The sequence below is a fragment of the Taudactylus pleione genome, unplaced genomic scaffold (assembly GCF_031769625.1).
Source record: "Taudactylus pleione unplaced genomic scaffold, aTauple2 ptg000256l, whole genome shotgun sequence".
In the NCBI taxonomy this organism is placed as follows: domain Eukaryota; kingdom Metazoa; phylum Chordata; class Amphibia; order Anura; family Myobatrachidae; genus Taudactylus; species Taudactylus pleione.
The window spans coordinates 15,375,256-15,393,900 of NW_028284658.1; the positions used below are offsets into that span (position 1 = coordinate 15,375,256).

At 43.2% G+C, this 18,645-nt stretch overlaps 1 protein-coding gene across 1 annotated transcript in view; it reads right to left on the bottom strand.

The window, feature by feature from the left end:
• LOC148514971 (fer-1-like protein 4) overlaps window positions 1-18,645 on the bottom strand; it is a 168,509-nt gene that overhangs the window by 105,829 nt on the left and 44,035 nt on the right. Inside the window, exons 12-21 of the mRNA XM_088480678.1 lie at window positions 15,127-15,286; window positions 14,052-14,235; window positions 12,715-12,901; window positions 10,976-11,337; window positions 9,666-9,774; window positions 8,613-8,823; window positions 7,813-7,933; window positions 5,098-5,198; window positions 3,895-3,982; window positions 2,565-2,681 (exon numbers count right to left, since the gene is read on the bottom strand). Of these exons, the coding sequence (XP_088336804.1) occupies window positions 2,565-2,681; window positions 3,895-3,982; window positions 5,098-5,198; window positions 7,813-7,933; window positions 8,613-8,823; window positions 9,666-9,774; window positions 10,976-11,337; window positions 12,715-12,901; window positions 14,052-14,235; window positions 15,127-15,286 (1,640 nt within the window). The remainder of the gene's footprint in view (window positions 1-2,564; window positions 2,682-3,894; window positions 3,983-5,097; window positions 5,199-7,812; window positions 7,934-8,612; window positions 8,824-9,665; window positions 9,775-10,975; window positions 11,338-12,714; window positions 12,902-14,051; window positions 14,236-15,126; window positions 15,287-18,645) is intronic.

The window sequence follows — 18,645 nt, forward strand, 5'->3', positions numbered from 1 at the left end:
ATATAAAGTACCAACAAATCAGTTCTTAGCTGTCATTTTTCAAACACAGCCTCATTTAACAACAAGTTTTATTATTCATTTATTATTATTAAGTGATAAAACTTGTTGCATATGATCAGTGGTATAACTAGGGTATTTGGAGCCCGGGGCAAGTTAAAAAAAAAACAGAGCAACCCCCCCGCCCCCCCACCAAGTAGGTCTGCGTGCCGAAAGCGAAAAAGTAGGCGTAGTCACATGTTTCAAGGGACGTGGCCACTGGAAAATGGGGATGTGGCAACATGACACACCACAGTTTATCGTCATTCTGGGAACATTCCTTTCCATTCCATATGCACCTTAATGCCCAAAGTAGTAGTGCCCCTCTTGCAATGCCCACTATAGTAGTGTCCCTTATGCAATGTCCCCAGTAGCAGTGCCCCTTATGGAGTGCCCCCTGTAGTAGTACCCCTATACAGTGCCTCTTTATACAGTGCCCCCAATAGTGCACCCTTATACAGTGTCCCAAGTAATGCACCCTTATACAGTGCCACTTATGCAGTGCCCCAGTAGTGCCACTTATACAGTGCCCCTAGTAATGCCCCTTATACAGTGTCGCTAGTAGTGGTTCCCCTATGCAGTGCCCCAGTAGTGTTTCCCCCTATGCAGTGCCCCAGTAGTAGTCCCCCCTATGCAGTGCCCCTTATACAGTGCCCCAGTAGTAGCCCCCCCTATGCAGTGCCCCCAGTAGTGGTCCCCCCTATGCAGTGCTCCCAGTAGTGGTCCCCTTTATGCAGTGCCCCGAGTAGTGGTCCCCCCTATGCAGTGCTCTCAGTAGTGCCCATTTAACAGTGCCCCCAGTAGGGGTCCCCCCTATGCAGTGCCCCAAGTAGTAGTCCACCCTATGCAGTGACCTCAGTAGTTCCGCTTATATAGTGCCCCCAGTAGGGGTCCCCCTATGCAGTGCCACTTATATAATGCCCCCAGTAGTAGTCCCCCCTATGCAGTGCCCCCAGTAGCAATCCCCCCTATGCAGTGCCCCCAGTAGTAGTCCCCCCTCAGCAGTGCAAGACAAAGACACACACGAAAAAAAACAAAAAACACTTACCTGAATCCACGCTCCTGCGCCCGCTGCCGTCTGCTACTCCGTCCTCCCGGGCCGGCCCGCTCTGCATAATGGGAGAGACATCATGATGTCTCTCCCATCACCCACTTCGGGAGCCCGAAGATGGAGCTCATGAGTAAGTTCCAACCCGGCTCCGGCAATGGGCGCAACGCAGCGCAGCAGTCAATGAGAGTCTGTTAGTAGTACGAGTATACTAGCCGGCGGCAGTGTTTGTTACTATGTAGTGTGGACTGCACGGTCCGCACTACACTGACCAGTGTCCTGGACCGCGGCCGGTGGCACCCCCAGCGCCGCACGCTGGATGGCGCCCAGGGCACGAGCCTGCTCTACCCCCCTTAGTTACGCCACTGTGTATGATAAATGGTGCTCCAGCCAATCAGCCCCCAACTGTCATTTTTCAAACAGATGACAGCTGGGAGCTGATAGGCTGGAGCACCATTATCATACGCAAGATGTTTTATCACTCGTTGTGAATCATACAACTTGTTGATAAATGAGGCCCACAGTCTGCAAAATGACAGTTAGGAGCTGATTGGTTGGTACTTTCACTCTCTCCACTTTCTTTTTCCAAGCTTTGTTACTCCTCCCCCCGTTAAGTTTTATTAAATGTATCCTCAATTACTGTGGCAGTCGGTGTTCATTAGCCATTTACAAACACATTTCTAGCTAATGGCTATATTGCCTGATTCATTACAGATCGATATTGTGATTACGCACGCGGACGGCCAGTTGTTGCATACTGCGCATGCGTATGCATCTCAGTGCGTATTCACGAAGGCTCCACTGCGATCGTGATGCAATTGCAGAGACTATGCAGACCCATCACAGAGTGATTGACAAGAAGTGAGCTTTTGGGGGTGGTGACGCGGGGTGGTCGGCAAAACGCAGGCGTGTGAGTACATTTGAACGTCGTTTCAGGGGCATGCATAAATTAGCCACTGCGATGACACACGCAGTTTGAGTACTCACTGCGTGTGACGAGGTTAGCAATTTCTGAGTAAGGTCAGACCTGTTGTAATTGTGCGTGAGGGTCCAATGTTACTCAATGTTCCCGATGTATACGCAGGATTGCAAAGTATTACGGATGTGCGAAAGCGGTAGTGGGTGCCTTTATGCTGGCCATGGGCGTCTCATAGTATTGCAATTGCAGTCATTAGCATATTTTCGCAGTGCACCTGCGTGTATTCGCAGCAGCAATCGCAATAGCGATCTGTAATGAATCAGGCCCATAAGGCTGTACAAATAGTCCTCTGCTGTGTAAAATCAACATTAGCTTTACTGTTGTAAATCTCTGAGTAAACTCTTATGTGCAACAGCAAAAGCTCACACGCTATTCATGTTTTCCACCCATGTACTGTACACTAAGCATAAAATACAAATAACTGCAAGGAGGGCATACTTTCCCTATATAAGGTGCACAGATAATATACTTTCTGAAAATGGTCCTAAAAAATGTCTCTACCTCTTTAGCCAGGAATCGAACTTTTATTAGAATTTTCTTGGCATCATTAATCTTGTCCTTGACATTGTGCTTAGTCAGTCTCCGGCTGGCTCTCAGCGCTTGTTTGGCATAAAGAATCTAGAGATAGAAGGTAACATCACTTGGGTTTGCGAATGTGAACAGGTAAGATAATCTTGGGGTGATAAAAGTAAAATGCAAGCTAACGTGTAAGAAAAAAAAATTGATCATATTTTAAATTTAAAAAAAAAATATTATAAAAAAGAAACACAAACAACAAAACCATTATATAGAAAGGAACTTGTTTAAAGTTAAGGTCTCCATACACCTGAGCTGCGATTCCCCATTCTACTGACACCGACCCCATCCGCTGATCTGCGACCAAAACTACTGATCCGCTAACATCTATGATCAGTGATCCATTGGCGGATTGAGGAAATTCGACATGTTAAAAATCCCTGACTCGCCAATTCTGACAAATTTCGGGCCAGGATCGGGGGAATCCAGATTTTTCAACATGTCGGAAGAACAGGGAATTGCGGCAATCAGCTGCAACAGTATGGGCTGTTTAGGCATATATTAACTTTAGTGGTGTACATAATACTTATTAAATCTGCACAAGTCCCACAATGTGAAAAAAAGTGTAACAATTACTATGCTGCTTTACAATGTATTCATGTTTTGACTATATTTCTTAGTCTGGAACACTCAATGTCTAACATGCCCTGGTGATCCCCACAGCCAATTCATACATAAAAACAATATATTTGTATATTTCCAAAGTAATCGACATTGCATGGCCTCCTGCATTATGGGCCAGATCCAGCACAGGACGGAATTGCAAAGCTACACGCAAGCAGCTTTACAATTCTGCCCTTGCAATTATAATAATGCAGCAGGAGGCGTCATGCCCCCTGCATGCATTACTTATCAGGGCTGCGTCCAAGGACGCATCATCGGATAATCTGCGATAAAATTGGCCGGATGAGTGACCTTTGGGGTCACGCAAGCCATTCGCCGCAGATACAACAGAGATGCCAGGAAATCTCCGTCAGTTAACGGAGATCCTGGCCTCTTCACTCACCTCCTATGGTGGCGACACGCCTCCCGCCCACAAATGGCAGTAGACTGTCAATCAGTGACAGTCTGCTGCCGGACTGCGTGCGATCATGCAGAACCCGTACTGCACATGTGCTGCATGGGTTTGGCGCCTCCGCAGATTCCCGACCATCAGGTATCTGCGTTCAGCGTTCACTGTTGAATGAGGCCCTCTGATAAAAATATGTCTGCCCAGTTTGTCTAACCCTGTCAAGTCTTTAATGAAGAGTCTTACAATGTTGTGGGGAAGAGACTTCATCCTGCAGCGGTCTAGGTTGTTGGGACGTGCCATCGTTCTCTTTCCTGCACTCAGAGAGTATTGTCTGCAAACAGAAAATTGGCAGCAAATTTTGCAAAACTGCTCTATGAACTTGATTAAAATCTATAATTATGTGAAACAATGCTCATTTCACTCAGCATCAATGTGTTCATGGCGTCCAGGTCATCATGCACAGCACAGAATCAACATGGCACATGGTAAATATTAAATTGGTATAAAGTACAGACAAAAACACAACACAAAACTAGTACTGCACAATGGTCATCTGCAAATAGTCTCCCATCAGAAAACAGAGCTTTGCTGGAAATGTAAATGTAACAAGGTTGGAAAGGACATAGATAGGAGGGATAAACTGAAACTATATTACAGATAGGTGATCTGTTTGCAGTGTTAGGCTGGGTACACAACGGATTTGCCCAATTTGGACAGATCGGAATGACAAATCGTTCAAATCGTCAAGTGTGTACCCACTATGTTGGGTGCACTCCCGTGGGGTCGTCAGCCGCATCATCAGGTCGGCTCTACATGCAGCCCAATCTGACAATGCGGCTGACGACCCCATTCAGAGGGATGCAGCAGGGGCCGGCATATCGGGAAGTCGGGCACCGGATCGTCTAATGTTTACCAGCCGCCCAATATGTCGGCCTGTCGGCGGATCGCTGGGTACACACCTCGTTTCTGTGTACCCAGCATTAGAATATGTCTTTGGGGTCAGTGTTTGTCAGATGACAATAAGGGCTGATTCAGAGTTACACACTGCTGCGACAACCACTAATATACAACCAGGTCAGCGAAACGCCCATGACACTGCCATAACACGCCCATAAGACGGACAATATTTGTGCATCTGAATAACACCTCCCAGTCACCGGCCAGGAACACCCAGCACGCTTACAATACTTTTCTGATACCGTGCCTGAATCACAACTGCGCCTCTGCGCGTACACACTATGGGGCGCATGCACTGTGCAACTTTATAGCGATTTTCATGTAGTAGCAAAATATGGCTGAACTCTGTGTACATGGGCATTGTACGTTACTCAGAGCCAGGCCGATAGTGTCACTGTCAGCGTTGTGAGGACTAATCCATGAAACTAAAAATCTTACTTTGCTATCAATTCCCATTTCCCAAGATTTGTTCACAGAAAAATAATATACCTGCAGCCAGCTACAAATTCCTCAAGGACTTGCTTCAGACGTATTTCTGGGTTGGATTTAGGTCTTCTTGTCAGTTTCTCTACCTCTTCAAGTCCACGTTCCTATAAAAGTCAAATCTATAGTTACATGGCATCCTCATAATGATGACATTAATTATTTGACCTATTATGACCTTGAGAGTGAAATGTTCCTAATAAATGTGTATAAAAGCTAGATGTCATCAAATAACTACAATATTATTGTTAAGAAACAGCACAACAGAAATAGAAATTCTACTTCTAATGGCAGAATTAGGTTAACCACCAAGCTGTGATGCCTGTGTTGCTTAAGAAGAGAAACAAGAGAGTTGTTATGAGGAAGATGCTGTTGTTTGATAAGTAGATTATTTCCTTAGGCATGCTATCTATGTGGAGTCTTCATGTCTGTGCTGTCTTTGGGCCTGATTCAGAGCCGGTCGCTATTTGCGGTCGTTCGTTCAAAAAAAAGGGGTGGCTATTCAAATGAACCGTTCGCTCTTTGCGGTCTGTTCACGCCTCTAGGTCTGAACGAGCGAACAAAACTTGCGGTCGTTTTTTGGGAAACTATGCCCCCTGGCCGCTCGCATCCTACGTCATGTCCGCTATTTATTAGATTAATCGAGTACATCGACCAGGGTATGAGCTGCTCGCTATTCTTCTGGTTGGTTTTTGCTACCACAATTTTGCGATCAGTTCTGGCTATAAAATAACCCAGTGACGTGGTCAATTACACTGCTGTTTTAATTATGCACACCCATAAAATGCCCGTTTTGACCTTTAAGCACGCCTGCGTTCGGATCTCCACTCCCCGTTTTCAAGCACCTTCCCCTGTTACCACCCACATACGCCTCTTTCTGTCACTCAAATTATCAGGCATTCGCTATTTTGCGAGCACATGAATTTCAGCCGCACTGACTGGTTCGCGCATGTGTATTACGATCCGTACGCATGCGCAGTTGGGTAAACATCGCTTGGAGCGAACGAGCGGCCGCTTACGAGCGGCTCTGAATCAGGCCCTTTGTGTGGCCCAGTTTCCTCCACTAGGGCAGTTAATGTTGTAAAAGAATAAACAATTATTTATTAATATAGCGCACATTACACAGTGATTTACAGAGAACATTGCAGTCATACACAACAGACCCTGCCCCCGTGAATCTCTAGGCCTGATTGAGTGGTGGACGCTAGTGCATGCGTGTGGCCAGGGTCGGACTGGCCCACAGGGGTACAGGGGAAACCCCCGGTGGGCCCCACTGCCTGAGGCCCCACCCCCTCCTCAAGGGATCAGGTTCCAGACTGTGCACTTGTATTATATTGCACAGGACTTTGGTGTATTTTCTACAATGTATTGCTGTTATTAGTCTGGTCCATTATTATGCATTCACTAGCAATATTTACCATATCTATATATTTTAAGGGGCCCAGACCCAATTTGCAGGCTGGTCACACCCCTAAGTATGGGCCCCTATCACTGCATTCCCCTGGTGGGCCCTTTAAGCCCCAGTCCGACACTGCGTGCGGCTGCCATTTCTTTCAGATACGCTGCTGCAATAAAATGCAAATGCTAGTCTCAGCCTTCCCCTTGTGTACTTGTGAGCACCGGAGATTGAAAGGACTGAGATGCCCACTTTCAATGTCCATGGACAGTGGCAATCCGCCAAACAGTCCACCATCGGCGCAACATCGTGATGACCATCAACAATTACTACGCCCTATGGCCTTTCTTTAATCATGGCCTCTTTAGCTGCTGTTCTGTGCTTGAGAATGCAGCCACATTCACCGACACCCCCTTGACACTCCCATGAGATGGCCTTTTTGTGCGTTCACTGCAGCCCAACAGACACCTCCCAAGAACGCCCGGCTCTATTGCAAGAGATTGTGTCCATGACAGCGGTACACTCAGTGCTATGCATATGGGTTTTTTGGACTTTTTGCACATGTGCAGTAGAAAAAAAACTTCCAGTGTGTTTTTGGAATGTGGGAAGAAAGTAAACCGCCTGGAGTAAACCCATGCAAACATGGGGAGAACATACAAACTCCACACATATCGGGCCTTGATAAGGAATTGAACTCATAACCTCAGTGCTGTGAAGCAGAAATACTATCCGCTACACAAACCATGTTACCCCCATATGTTAAAACTATAAAAATACATGTTAACAATAATGATAACTGGTCTTTATTTTCAAACAATCCTTGTATTTTAGGAATAAAAGTTTCTGTTCTAAACCACCTTCCCACCTCCAGCGTCTCTTTGCTCTCTCATAAGAGAGATGTTTGTAGTAACTAGGGGCTGTAAACCAAGACAGTTCTCTGAGCAACCTTTTACTTGTTTGAGCAATACATTTTATGTTTAGAGATAAAGACCTGTCCACTATCTCTCCTCAGGCTCCCAAACCTGATGCCTGTCTCAGGTAAGAAGAAAGGTGTTTGGGACACAAATTAAATAAGAGACTTCAAGATCCAAACATATTCAAAGAGGAACAAACTGATGCTGGTAGAGACTGTCCAGCCTGCAGGAACGTTCCTGGTTTTTAAAAGGCGTTGCATGTGTGTGAGTAACATTTAATAAACAATGCTACTGTCAGGAACAGGTAAGACAGAACGAGCAGGGCTGGTTTGTATGATTAATTTACAGTGGTGTGTGCTAAAGGGTGTTCAGTTTATAGAAGAGGGTGTGATACATAGTTTTACTACTTACCAGGCGTTCAGCTATCTTGACTATCCAGTTGGAATTGTATAGCCTCCAGCTGTGGTCCTCCCAGTAGCTCCATACATATGCACATGGTCTGTCATTGCCCATTGGTATATAGTTGTATGAGCTACAGACATAAGCAGGACAACAGAGTGACTCTCCCCCCCATTGGCCATACATGCATACATTTCATGTATAAGTATACCTGCAGTACTAATACCAGAAAAACACATTGCTCCTGCTAAATGTCTGACCCTTACCTGTCATTATTTGGTTGCTTAATATGAAAATTAAAAATGTTACAGCATGGTAACTTATTTAACAAAAAAGTGCAGCTGTAAAGCTACAAACATATTTTCCCACACACCTTGTTACCCTATGTGGCCCATTGTACCTGTAGTTCAGACCCTATGGAAAAGTAATGTTCTGTAACACAGACCATGGAGGCTTTCCAAAGAGGTACATAATGTATTATATTTTAAAAGAGGCCATGTGTCACACTATATTATAGGTGACATTTTGTGTACTAATATGTTTAAAATATGACATACTTTACATTATTTGCTTTCCAGTGTGACATGTGCTTTAATTTCACTAGCTTGATCATCTTATACATCTGCTTGCCGTTTCCTCGATTCCCCAATGCTGCATGTTGGATTTCTCCAACCCCGGGGTCTGGGGATCGGGGAATTGCTACAATCTCTTGCTGGTGTATAGGGGCCTTTACTATGATGATCAGCGATTATCAACTATTATTACTACTATGTACTAGATCTGTCCATTATTGTAAGCTTGTCATTTATTACTCGTCTGGTTCTGTACGCTCTGGCCTCCTTGTGGATATCACAGATTTGCCATTTGATTCATTATTTAAAGGCAGGTCTTCCTCAAGGTCCACGCTGAGTTCATCTTCTGATCCTGCGTCCAGCAGACCCTGACGCTCCTCAGGTATCGTCTCCCCTTTAGGTTTCTTTTTAGAAGATTTAGTGATCACTTCGGCAATTTTCCCGTAGTTTCCTATGCAATAAATAAAGACACAATAACACTGACAACAAGTTGAGTTTTATTAGGTGTGTTATTATGTAAAAACCTAAATTGTCTGTAACATGCAACACTGCACAAATTACAATCCATACCAGGGGTAGCCAGCCTCAGTCCTTGAGAGCTACTAACAGTTCACGTTTTCCAGACTACCTAGCTGGTGCACAGGTGTAATGATTATTCATTAAACACATTTGAAAAGATCCACAGGTGGAACAATTATTTAACTTGTGATTCTGTGAAGAGACCTGGAAAACATGAACTGTTGGTAGCTCTCGAGGACCAGGGTTGGCTACCCCTGATCTATACGGTACACTAATTGTAATGTAGGAATATGTGCTTATGTGCTTGTGAAAGTAAAAAGTAATACATTTGGGAATACATGTTTCCACTAAATATACCCATATTGTTTTTATTAACATGAAACTTTATTAAATTAATTTTAAAACAACAACCACAAACTGCCCCTAGCAATGAATATAATAGATGTAGTTGCTAGTGTTGTTTGGATCCACCAACATTTAACTCAGCAAGAAAATGTTGAACAGAACATCAGATCCTTTTAAAATTAGTATTCACTCAGTTTAAACATACAGATTATTTAACATTAATTTACAATACAGATCTCATTGTATAATCTCAATTTTATTATACATGTCATTTGTTGCATACAACAAAAGAAAATGTAGTACAAATTTTAGAAAGGTGTAAAATTTAGCTATTTTCTCGTGATTGCTTGAAAACACACCAAAAGGAAATAATCAAAGTCTTTTAAAATGTATTACAGGCTGATTAATAATATTAACATTGTCACATACCTATAGAGATCTCAAATTTAACTGGCCTCTGCCCAATACTTGGGTCTATCATTGTGATTTCAAACAGTACGCCAAACAGAAGGAACTCTTCCTTTACTCCCACGGCTTCCTAAAACACAGATATAAATATAAGATGTAAGTAGGAAGAAAACTATAGATCTTTTGCCTTTATATCAGCAACTGGTGGATTGGCTTTATCCAGCAGAGTGTGTGGGGTTTGGAGCAGGACAGAGGAGCTTTGGGGTGGTCTGGAGGATCACAGCTAACCAAATAGAGTGCTCTTTCAAGTGGGGACCATGCAGCATATTCCTCCAATGCACAACCCCTCCCTCTTTACTGGTGACATCTCCCCAGCATGAGTCGTGGTGGACCAGTATTTCTATACACTGTGGCTGCACTATGTGGTAGCAGCACAGAAAGACTGATCAATAACTGATAAGTGAAGTTAGAGGGGGGTAGGAAGGGGTTCAATTACAGGAAGGTAATATTATGAATAAGGAGGTTCGTTACCATGTTTGGATTATATTATGAGGGTGAAGGGGGTAATACTTTTGATGAGGTTAATTTTTATAAGACTGAAGTAGGTAATTATGGGGGTAATTATGGGGTTAATGAATATAGATGTATTGCATGGTGGACAGTAACATGCCCTCTGTATTATATGGTGTTCACTAGGATCCTCTCTGTATTGTATGTAGGTCACTAGCATGTTCTATGAATTGGATTTTGGTCAATATGATAATTTCTCTATATTGTTTGCTACTAGAATACAGAAATGTTGGGTACAATTAGGCAAAGGGATTTTTTTTTACACTGTTATACCCATTTCACACAGAGATTTGGACCTGGGAAATTGGTTCCACCCAGGTTAAAATTGCCAGGGCTTCAACCGTGGTCGTGACCAGGGTTGAAGCTTGGCAATTTTGACCTGGATGGACCCCTTTACACAGAGAAAGGACCTGGGTTGAGCCAGCAATTTCCCGTGTCCATATACTTGCCTCGCAATTTCATCTCTGGGTTCAAATACCTGGGACCAAGCCCCTGCTTTTGTGTGAAAATTTTATTATTCTTCCTATAAGATGCAATTCTATCAATCAGTTCTTATACCCAGAGTATACCCAGAGTTTTCTATGTTAATATAATACTTACTTCAGTTATTCAAATACCCATTTCATAACAATTACTGGTAGCACAGAGTAGTGTCTATCCTTTAAAGTAAATGCACCTTTATTTGGCATCATGCATTGAAAGGTTCCTTTTGAATTAAGAATTGGGAAATCTAGAACTAGAACATATGTTAACATGTGTACCTCTGGCAAAGGAAGAATATCATCAACTTCTACTTTGACGGCATTAGGCTGCTCCTTGTCCTCTTCACCTTCTTCTCCTTCTGCGCTCTCTGCTGCTGCACTCTCTTTCTCTGTAGCTTTTTTGCTTTTCTTCTTCATTTTCAGTTTGCTGAATGCATTTTTCAATGCTTGTAATGGTTTTTTTTCCTGAATATTGTTGTTGAGGAATATTTCTAGTGTCACAGCCACCAAGATGCGGCCTCGATAGAATATTCCCTCACCAAGACCTTCATTCAGATCTCGATGTACATCTCTCAGTGTATAGTTTTGGGGAGAACCATATAGGTTGATCCAGGCAGGTCCAAAAGTTGGATTAAAGCCAGCTGGAGACACATAGTATATTATTATTTATTTATTTATTACCAGTTATTTATATAGCGCACACATATTCCGCAGCACTTTGCAGAGAATATTTTAGCCATTCACATCAGCCCCTGGAGTGGAGCTTACAATCTATATTCCCTACCACATGCTCACATACACATACACACTAGGGTTAGTTAATTTTTGTGGGGAGCCAATTAACCTACCAGTATATTTTTGGAGTGTGGGAGGAAACTGGAGTACCCGAAGGAAACTCACGCAAGCACAGGCAGAATATACAAACTCCACACAGGAATCTGCTTGTTCTTGTATTTACGTGAGTGTCCTCCAGGTACTGGTAGAGAGAGAGAGAGAGAGAGAGCGCATGTGTGGGAAAGGGAGTTGTTTAACTAATTATTTTCTGTACTGTGCAGTTACATGGTGGTGTTATATAAACATTAATAATAATGTCAGAAGTATTATAAAATCAAATTTAGTAAATGTGGCTCAAGTCTACTAATGAACTGTTCTTTATTCGATATGAAGAAGTAGAGGTTCCCATATATTGGGAGTCAGAAGATACAATTGTGCAGTGCTAGGATTTACTAACCCTACTGTATCTTGTGATACAGAAATAAACAGGATTTGCTGCACCTGAAACTATATGCCACAGACTTTTTCTATCAATTTTAAAGTTGGCAATAACTGATGGGAATTAAAACATATACTAACTATGGGCCCTTACACCACACATCATGACTACTGCTGAAAATGTCCTCATAATTCACTACTACATTCTTTATTTAAGAACAAAAACATGATATTGGGGAATGGGTATATAAAACCGGCAGTCGGGATGCCTCCTGTCAAAATACAGACAGCGGCATCCCAATGGTCTGTATACCAGCAAGGGTTGGGTAAGTATACTTACCCTCCCCCTTCTCCCCCTAACCCTTCATTCTTGTAGCCTAACCCTAACCCTCCCCACCCCGCATCCTAACCCTCGCCGTTAGTGCCTAAACCTAAGTCTCCCCCCTTCGTGCCTAACCCCCCCAGTGGTCCCTAAAAAAACCTAACACTAACCCCACTATGATGCCTAAACCTAACACACACACACACACACACCCGCGGCTAACAGCTAAGACGCCCCCAGCTTACCTCGTTTGGCATGGCGTCTGTCTGTATTCCGGCATCGGGATTAATATGGGCATCGGTATTCCGACACCTATCTTAAGTCCCGTGTCGGGCTTCCACCGACGAGATTTAGACCAGCGGCATGCCGTCCGCCAGTCTGCTAACTATATCCCAATATTGGACATAGTGATAGTTTTTATTTTACATTTTCTAAATGCACAGATATGACTGAAGTACTGAACTAGTACTTTGAGGTGTCTCACCATTTTTACTTGGGTCTGATATTTGCTGCAGGTCAATAAAATGTGTGGCCAGGGCAACATCACCAATATGAGCATCATCTAGAACCTGAATTTTAATTTTTCGAACAAGAGGTGGGAAGAGCTCAATGAAACTAATCTGCTCATTCCATTCCGGGATATTGGTGTCACTTTCCACAGATGTTTCTCCCTAAAAAGCAAAAAGGATGAGCGCATGTGATACAAACAACAAAAATGCATTTATGCATTATAAAGCATTAAACAAAAATTCATGCATTACAAAAAACATTTACAATTGCCTATTGATAGTAAATAATAGGCAGACCTCAGAGGGCCACAATACAGAACACCTCAAATTTAAACAAGGAGAATTTCCAGACATAAATGAAAGCGCCATATAACCTAAAACCAGTGCTTTTCTGTGGTGTTATGGTGGGACTCAGGGGTACGCAGTGATGGCACCCAATGCTGGAGCAGGGCTCACCGGCACACAGAGTCTGACCCGCACCTAAACACGTGACGTCACGTGAGGGGGCAGGGTCGCCTCCAGGAGAAAGTTTACAGTTGCCCCGTCGCTCCAGGCGCCTCTACACACTGCATGCAGGGTGCGTGCCTGGAGCTTTCTTTGGATGCTGTGATCAGCACTGCAGTAGGTCTAATGGCCACAGGGTGCTGTTGCAGGCACCCTGCTAGCTAGATGCAACAATAGTGCCACCCCCGGGGCCCTGCGTCCTTGGTAATGGCACCGCTCATACACTGTTCTCTACGGCCCTGCTGGCAACTTTTTATTGATCTATTTTTAATTCTTATAACTAGTTCCAGAAGCAGCACACATATCCAGGGTATGGAAGCTACTATTCATTTTGTACCAATTTGTAACTTTAAGTGAGCACAATTTTACATAGAAAAAAGCACTACCTAAAACTTATAAATTAGCAAAGCCCAACATTTATATACATAGGTAATAGTTTCAGCTCAGCTGTAATTGTACAAAAAGAATTTTCATCTGCTGCACACAGGATCGTAACTCGGGGTGTGCGACCGATGCTGCCGCACTGAGCACTGCCGCTCTTCCAGGTGTGCCGGCTGGCCCCGTCCCCTATGCGCGACGTCAAGACATCAAGTGCAAAGGGGGTTGGGGCGGCACAGGGCGTATTAAAGACCGGTTATGGCAATGGCTGCACAGCACACTCTCTGTTAGTAAATCAATTGACAGACACTGCAGACGGCCTCAGATAATATCTTACATAATTTTAGACATATTTGGACAGTAAAGACAGTTAGATAAGTAAGCAGCTAAACAGATACACTACTAAAGATAATATGTGTAAATGACATACTTGCTGTCCAGCAAATATAACTTGCACATAGGGATCGATGAACACCTTATTGTCTCCCAATATCTTAGAGAAGCTTCCCATGATCCCATCATTCATGCTGGGCAGTCCTTCTGCCTTGTAGATTTTAACACTTATTCTAGACCACGGCCTCTCTGCGGGGACCCTCCTAGGGAGCAGTAGATTCCTACAAGAAGCAAATAAAAATAGAGATTACCCTAACCATATCGCCATGGAACACAGGATGCAACATTCCCTCCCTTTTAGAATGTAAGCTATTACGAGCAGGGCCCTCTACCCTCTTGTGCTTCTCCCTACTTTAGTCTCATCTAATTCTTACTCACCACTAGGGCACCTAACACTTGGTTGCTTATGCTCTGTTGCTTATCTGGTGTTATGGTCGCTAATGTAGCAATATATATTATCCATGTCCTGGTCCTGTAGTGTAGTGTTCTGTAAGTCTCTTATCTACAACTTGTTTATGTACTTTGTAAGGCGCTGCAGAATATTTATGGCGCCATATAAATAAATGATAATAAATAATAATAATTCATTAAAACCGTTACACAGATATCTGCAAAAAGGGCTCTGTAACACACAATAACCAGGTCTATTATGTGTTGTGTATAAACAAAAATGACTAATAACTCTGATCTATATTTTCAATTTGAAATGCCTAAATGACAAGAACAATGATAAGATTATTATTTAATAAAAGTTGCAAGATGTATACAAATCAATAAATTACATTCTTCTCTATTCAACACTAACACTCGGTGGTCTATTTGCTAAACGGTGTTAGGAGATAAAGTGAACGGTGATAAGGTACCAGCCAATCAGCTCCTAACTGCCATTTTTCAAACACAGCCTGTGACATGGCAGTTAGGAGCTGAATGGCTGGTACCTTATCACCATTCACTATCTCCTAATAGCTTAGTAACTAGACCCCTCAATCTTCTTTAAATTAATACAAAGAAAACCTTGTTTGACAATGCCTTCCGAATAATACATTAATACAATTAGTCAACAGTATAGCCAATCATTATCCAATACATACACATATATATGCTCCACTCACTTTTCAATATCATCATTCTGGCTGCTGGTAGCAGATGGCGGAGCAGACATTGAATCGCCCCTTGTTACAATAGATAAGTTGCATTTAACAAAGCCTTTTATCCCTGCTCTGGTGTCTTTCGGGTCAGTGATAACTGCCCACTTCTGGAGAAACCGGTGATCTGGAGAATGAAGAAATATATTAGACATGAATATGCCTTTGAATAAAGCTCTTACAAGTATTTCAGTGTCAATGTCTTGTACTCACTGAACTAAAGTATAACACGTTTTGTTAAAACTGAGAACAGTTAATTCCTCATTTTATATTTGAATCACTAACCAGCATAGGTTTCATTAGTGCAGTGGTTCCCAAACTGTGCGCTGCGGCACCCTGGGGTGCCTCAGGACACTTGCAGGGGTGCCTCGTGTTGGTGGTCCAGCACCAAATCAAATTCTTTATGGTCAATGTAATTTAAATAATAATAATAATAATAATAATAATAATAATAATAATAATAAATAATAATTTAAATATCTGCACAAAAAAGAAGCACAAACCTGTCCACCACTACATAGCCAAACCTAAGGATGACAGGTAAGCCCAATTTATATCACTGTACTACTTCACTAAAAAACATTTCTGAATTTCTCAATAACAAACTTTTGGCTTAGGGGTGCCATGAAAACAATTCTGATGCACTAGGGCACCGTGATTCAAAAAAGTTTGGGAACCACTGCACTAGTGTGTAAATAATCGACCTATTTAGAAGGTTTGATACATCTCCTTTGTGTTTGTGGTATATCATTAAAGATGTTTATTGTATGTATAAAAGTGTATGTTGCTAGTGCTGGCCTAACATGTAGTGATCATGCTGCTTATTCATCAAATGAGCAATAGCTTACGGTCCAATTGGCAACACATGTGGGAGTCCAAACTGGATGAGATAGGCCCTTTCAGCATATTTCCCCTGCTCTCCCAGAATGACTGATAGACTTCTGGATTATGGGGAGTTCCCTATGACTCCCAAAAGAGTAGCCCATCCTCATGATGGAGGCATAGTGAAGCAACTTGAGTCATTATAGCATGTATAGGGGGCATAGTGAAGCAACTTTAGTCATTATATAATGTATAGGGGGCATAATGAAGCAACTTTGGTCATTATAGCTTGTATAGGAGGCATAGTGAACAACTTTAGTCATTATAGCATGTATAAGGGGCATAATGAAGCAACTTTGGTCATTATAGCTTGTATAGGAGGCATAGTGAACAACTTTAGTCATTATAGCATGTATAAGGGGCATAATGAAGCAACTTTATTCATTATAGCATGTAGAAGGGGCATAGTGAAGTAACGGTAGTCATTATAGCATGTATAAGGGGCATAGTGAACAACTTTAGTCATTATAGCATGTATAAGGGGCATAATGAAGCAACTTTATTCATTATAGCATGTAGAAGGGGCATAGTGAAGTAACGGTAGTCATTATAGCATGTATAAGGGGCATAGTGAAGTAACGGTAGTCATTATAGCATGTAGAAGGGGCATAGTGAAGTAACTTTATTCATTATAGCATGTATAAGGGGCATAGTGAAGTAACGATAGTCATTATAGCATGTATAAGGGGCATAGTGAAGTAACGGTAGTCATTATAGCATGTATAAGGGGCATAGTGAAGTAACGGTAGTCATTATAGCATGTATAAGGGGCATAGTGAAGTAACGGTAGTCATTGTAGCATGTAGAAGGGGCATAGTGAAGTAACGGTAGTCATTATAGCATGTATAAGTGGCATAGTGAAGCAACTTTATTCATTATAGCATGTAAAAGGGGCATAGTGAAGTAACGGTAGTCATTGTAGCATGTATAGGGGCATAGTGAAGCAACTTTGGTCATTATAGCTTGTATAAGGGGCATAGTGAAGCAACTTTATTCATTATAGCATGTATAAGTAGCATAGTGAAGCAACTTTATCCATTATAGCATGTAGAAGGGGCATAGTGAAGTAACGGTAGTCATTATAGCATGTAGAAGGGGCATAGTGAAGTAACGGTAGTCATTGTAGCATGTATAAGGGGCATAGTGAAGTAACGGTAGTCATTATAGCATGTAAAAGGGGCATAGTGAAGTAACGGTAGCCATTGTAGCATGTATAAGGGGCATAGTGAAACAACTTGAGTCATTATCCTGCGAATCTCAGCAATTTTCAGCAGGGGCAAGGTCATGATAAAGTGAGCTACATCGCCAAGCTCCCCTCACCAGCACCATGGACTTCTCACCTCCATCAAGACTTTAATGTTGAGCTAATTGTACCAAATTGCTGTTACAGATGTGTCCGCACTACATGCGGTGTGAAACGCCCGGCGGGACTGCGACACTCCGAGAAGAGTAGTGTATTGTATTTTCTTTAAATTATGCATCTTAGGGACTGATTCAGAGATGGACACTATTGTGTCAACCGCTGCTTCTTTGTGTCAACTGAGGTGTCTTGTGTCAGACGACGCCTCCTGCTCCTTCAACTGCGTGAACAACGGACATCTGAGCAACCCTCAGGCTACTCAGGATGTCCGGGTAAATCATGCTGCTGGGGCTTTGGTACACCCAGCCAACTTCTCCATTTTCTGGAACGCTCACCATCAGGCCCGCCAAAAGCCGCGGTGGGCCCGGGTAACAGGGGGCGTGGCCTAATCACGGGAGGCCTATTTTCAGCCCGGCGCAAAGCCAGGGGGGGCGCGATCAGTGTGATCGCTCCCCCCCACAGGCATAGGAGACTGCTCGTGGCTGCTGCTCAGCAGCCACGAGCAGTCTCCCACTGCAACTCAGCACACGCTGTGTGCTGGGCTGCTGTGAGGGGGGGAGGGCGGCATCAGACCCGGGCCCCCGCAGGGTCCCTCAGGAACCGCGAGCCCGGGTAATTTGTACCCGCTCCCCCACCCTCTCGGCGCCCCTGGTCACCGTCGCCATCCCGGTCCCCAAACACCAGCAGCATGTCAATCATGCTGCAGATTTTGGGGCACTGAGAGTGACATTGCAGAAACATATATGCACATGCTCAGTGCGGCTCCTGCACATACGCAGATCTGCAAACATTGGAGATGTACGCAAATTCAATATTAACGCACATCTCTGGATTAGGCCATTAGTAGCATCGCATATGCAGAGAGAAGCCACTCTGTAATAGAGACGCTAGGCTGTGATTTTAACCACACGGGAGCTGGTTTTATACATAAAGTGACAGATGAAGCAGAACTAAACTCGTCGCGAGAAAAAGCAGCATCTGTTCGCATCATAACCCTTCTTACATAGATTCAGACTCGGTGGGACACAGATGTACAAACGTCAGACATCAAATTGATCAGTGTAAGCTAGCAATGTAGTTTTGTCGCTCTCAGGGCCTGATTCATTACTGATCACAACTGCGATTGCAATAGCGATTATGCATGCAGTCTCACTGCGATAGTATGCTAATCCTCTGCAATCACTATGCTGTTGCAGCACAACATAAGGACGCCCACATTACATTAGACACATTCGTAATACTTA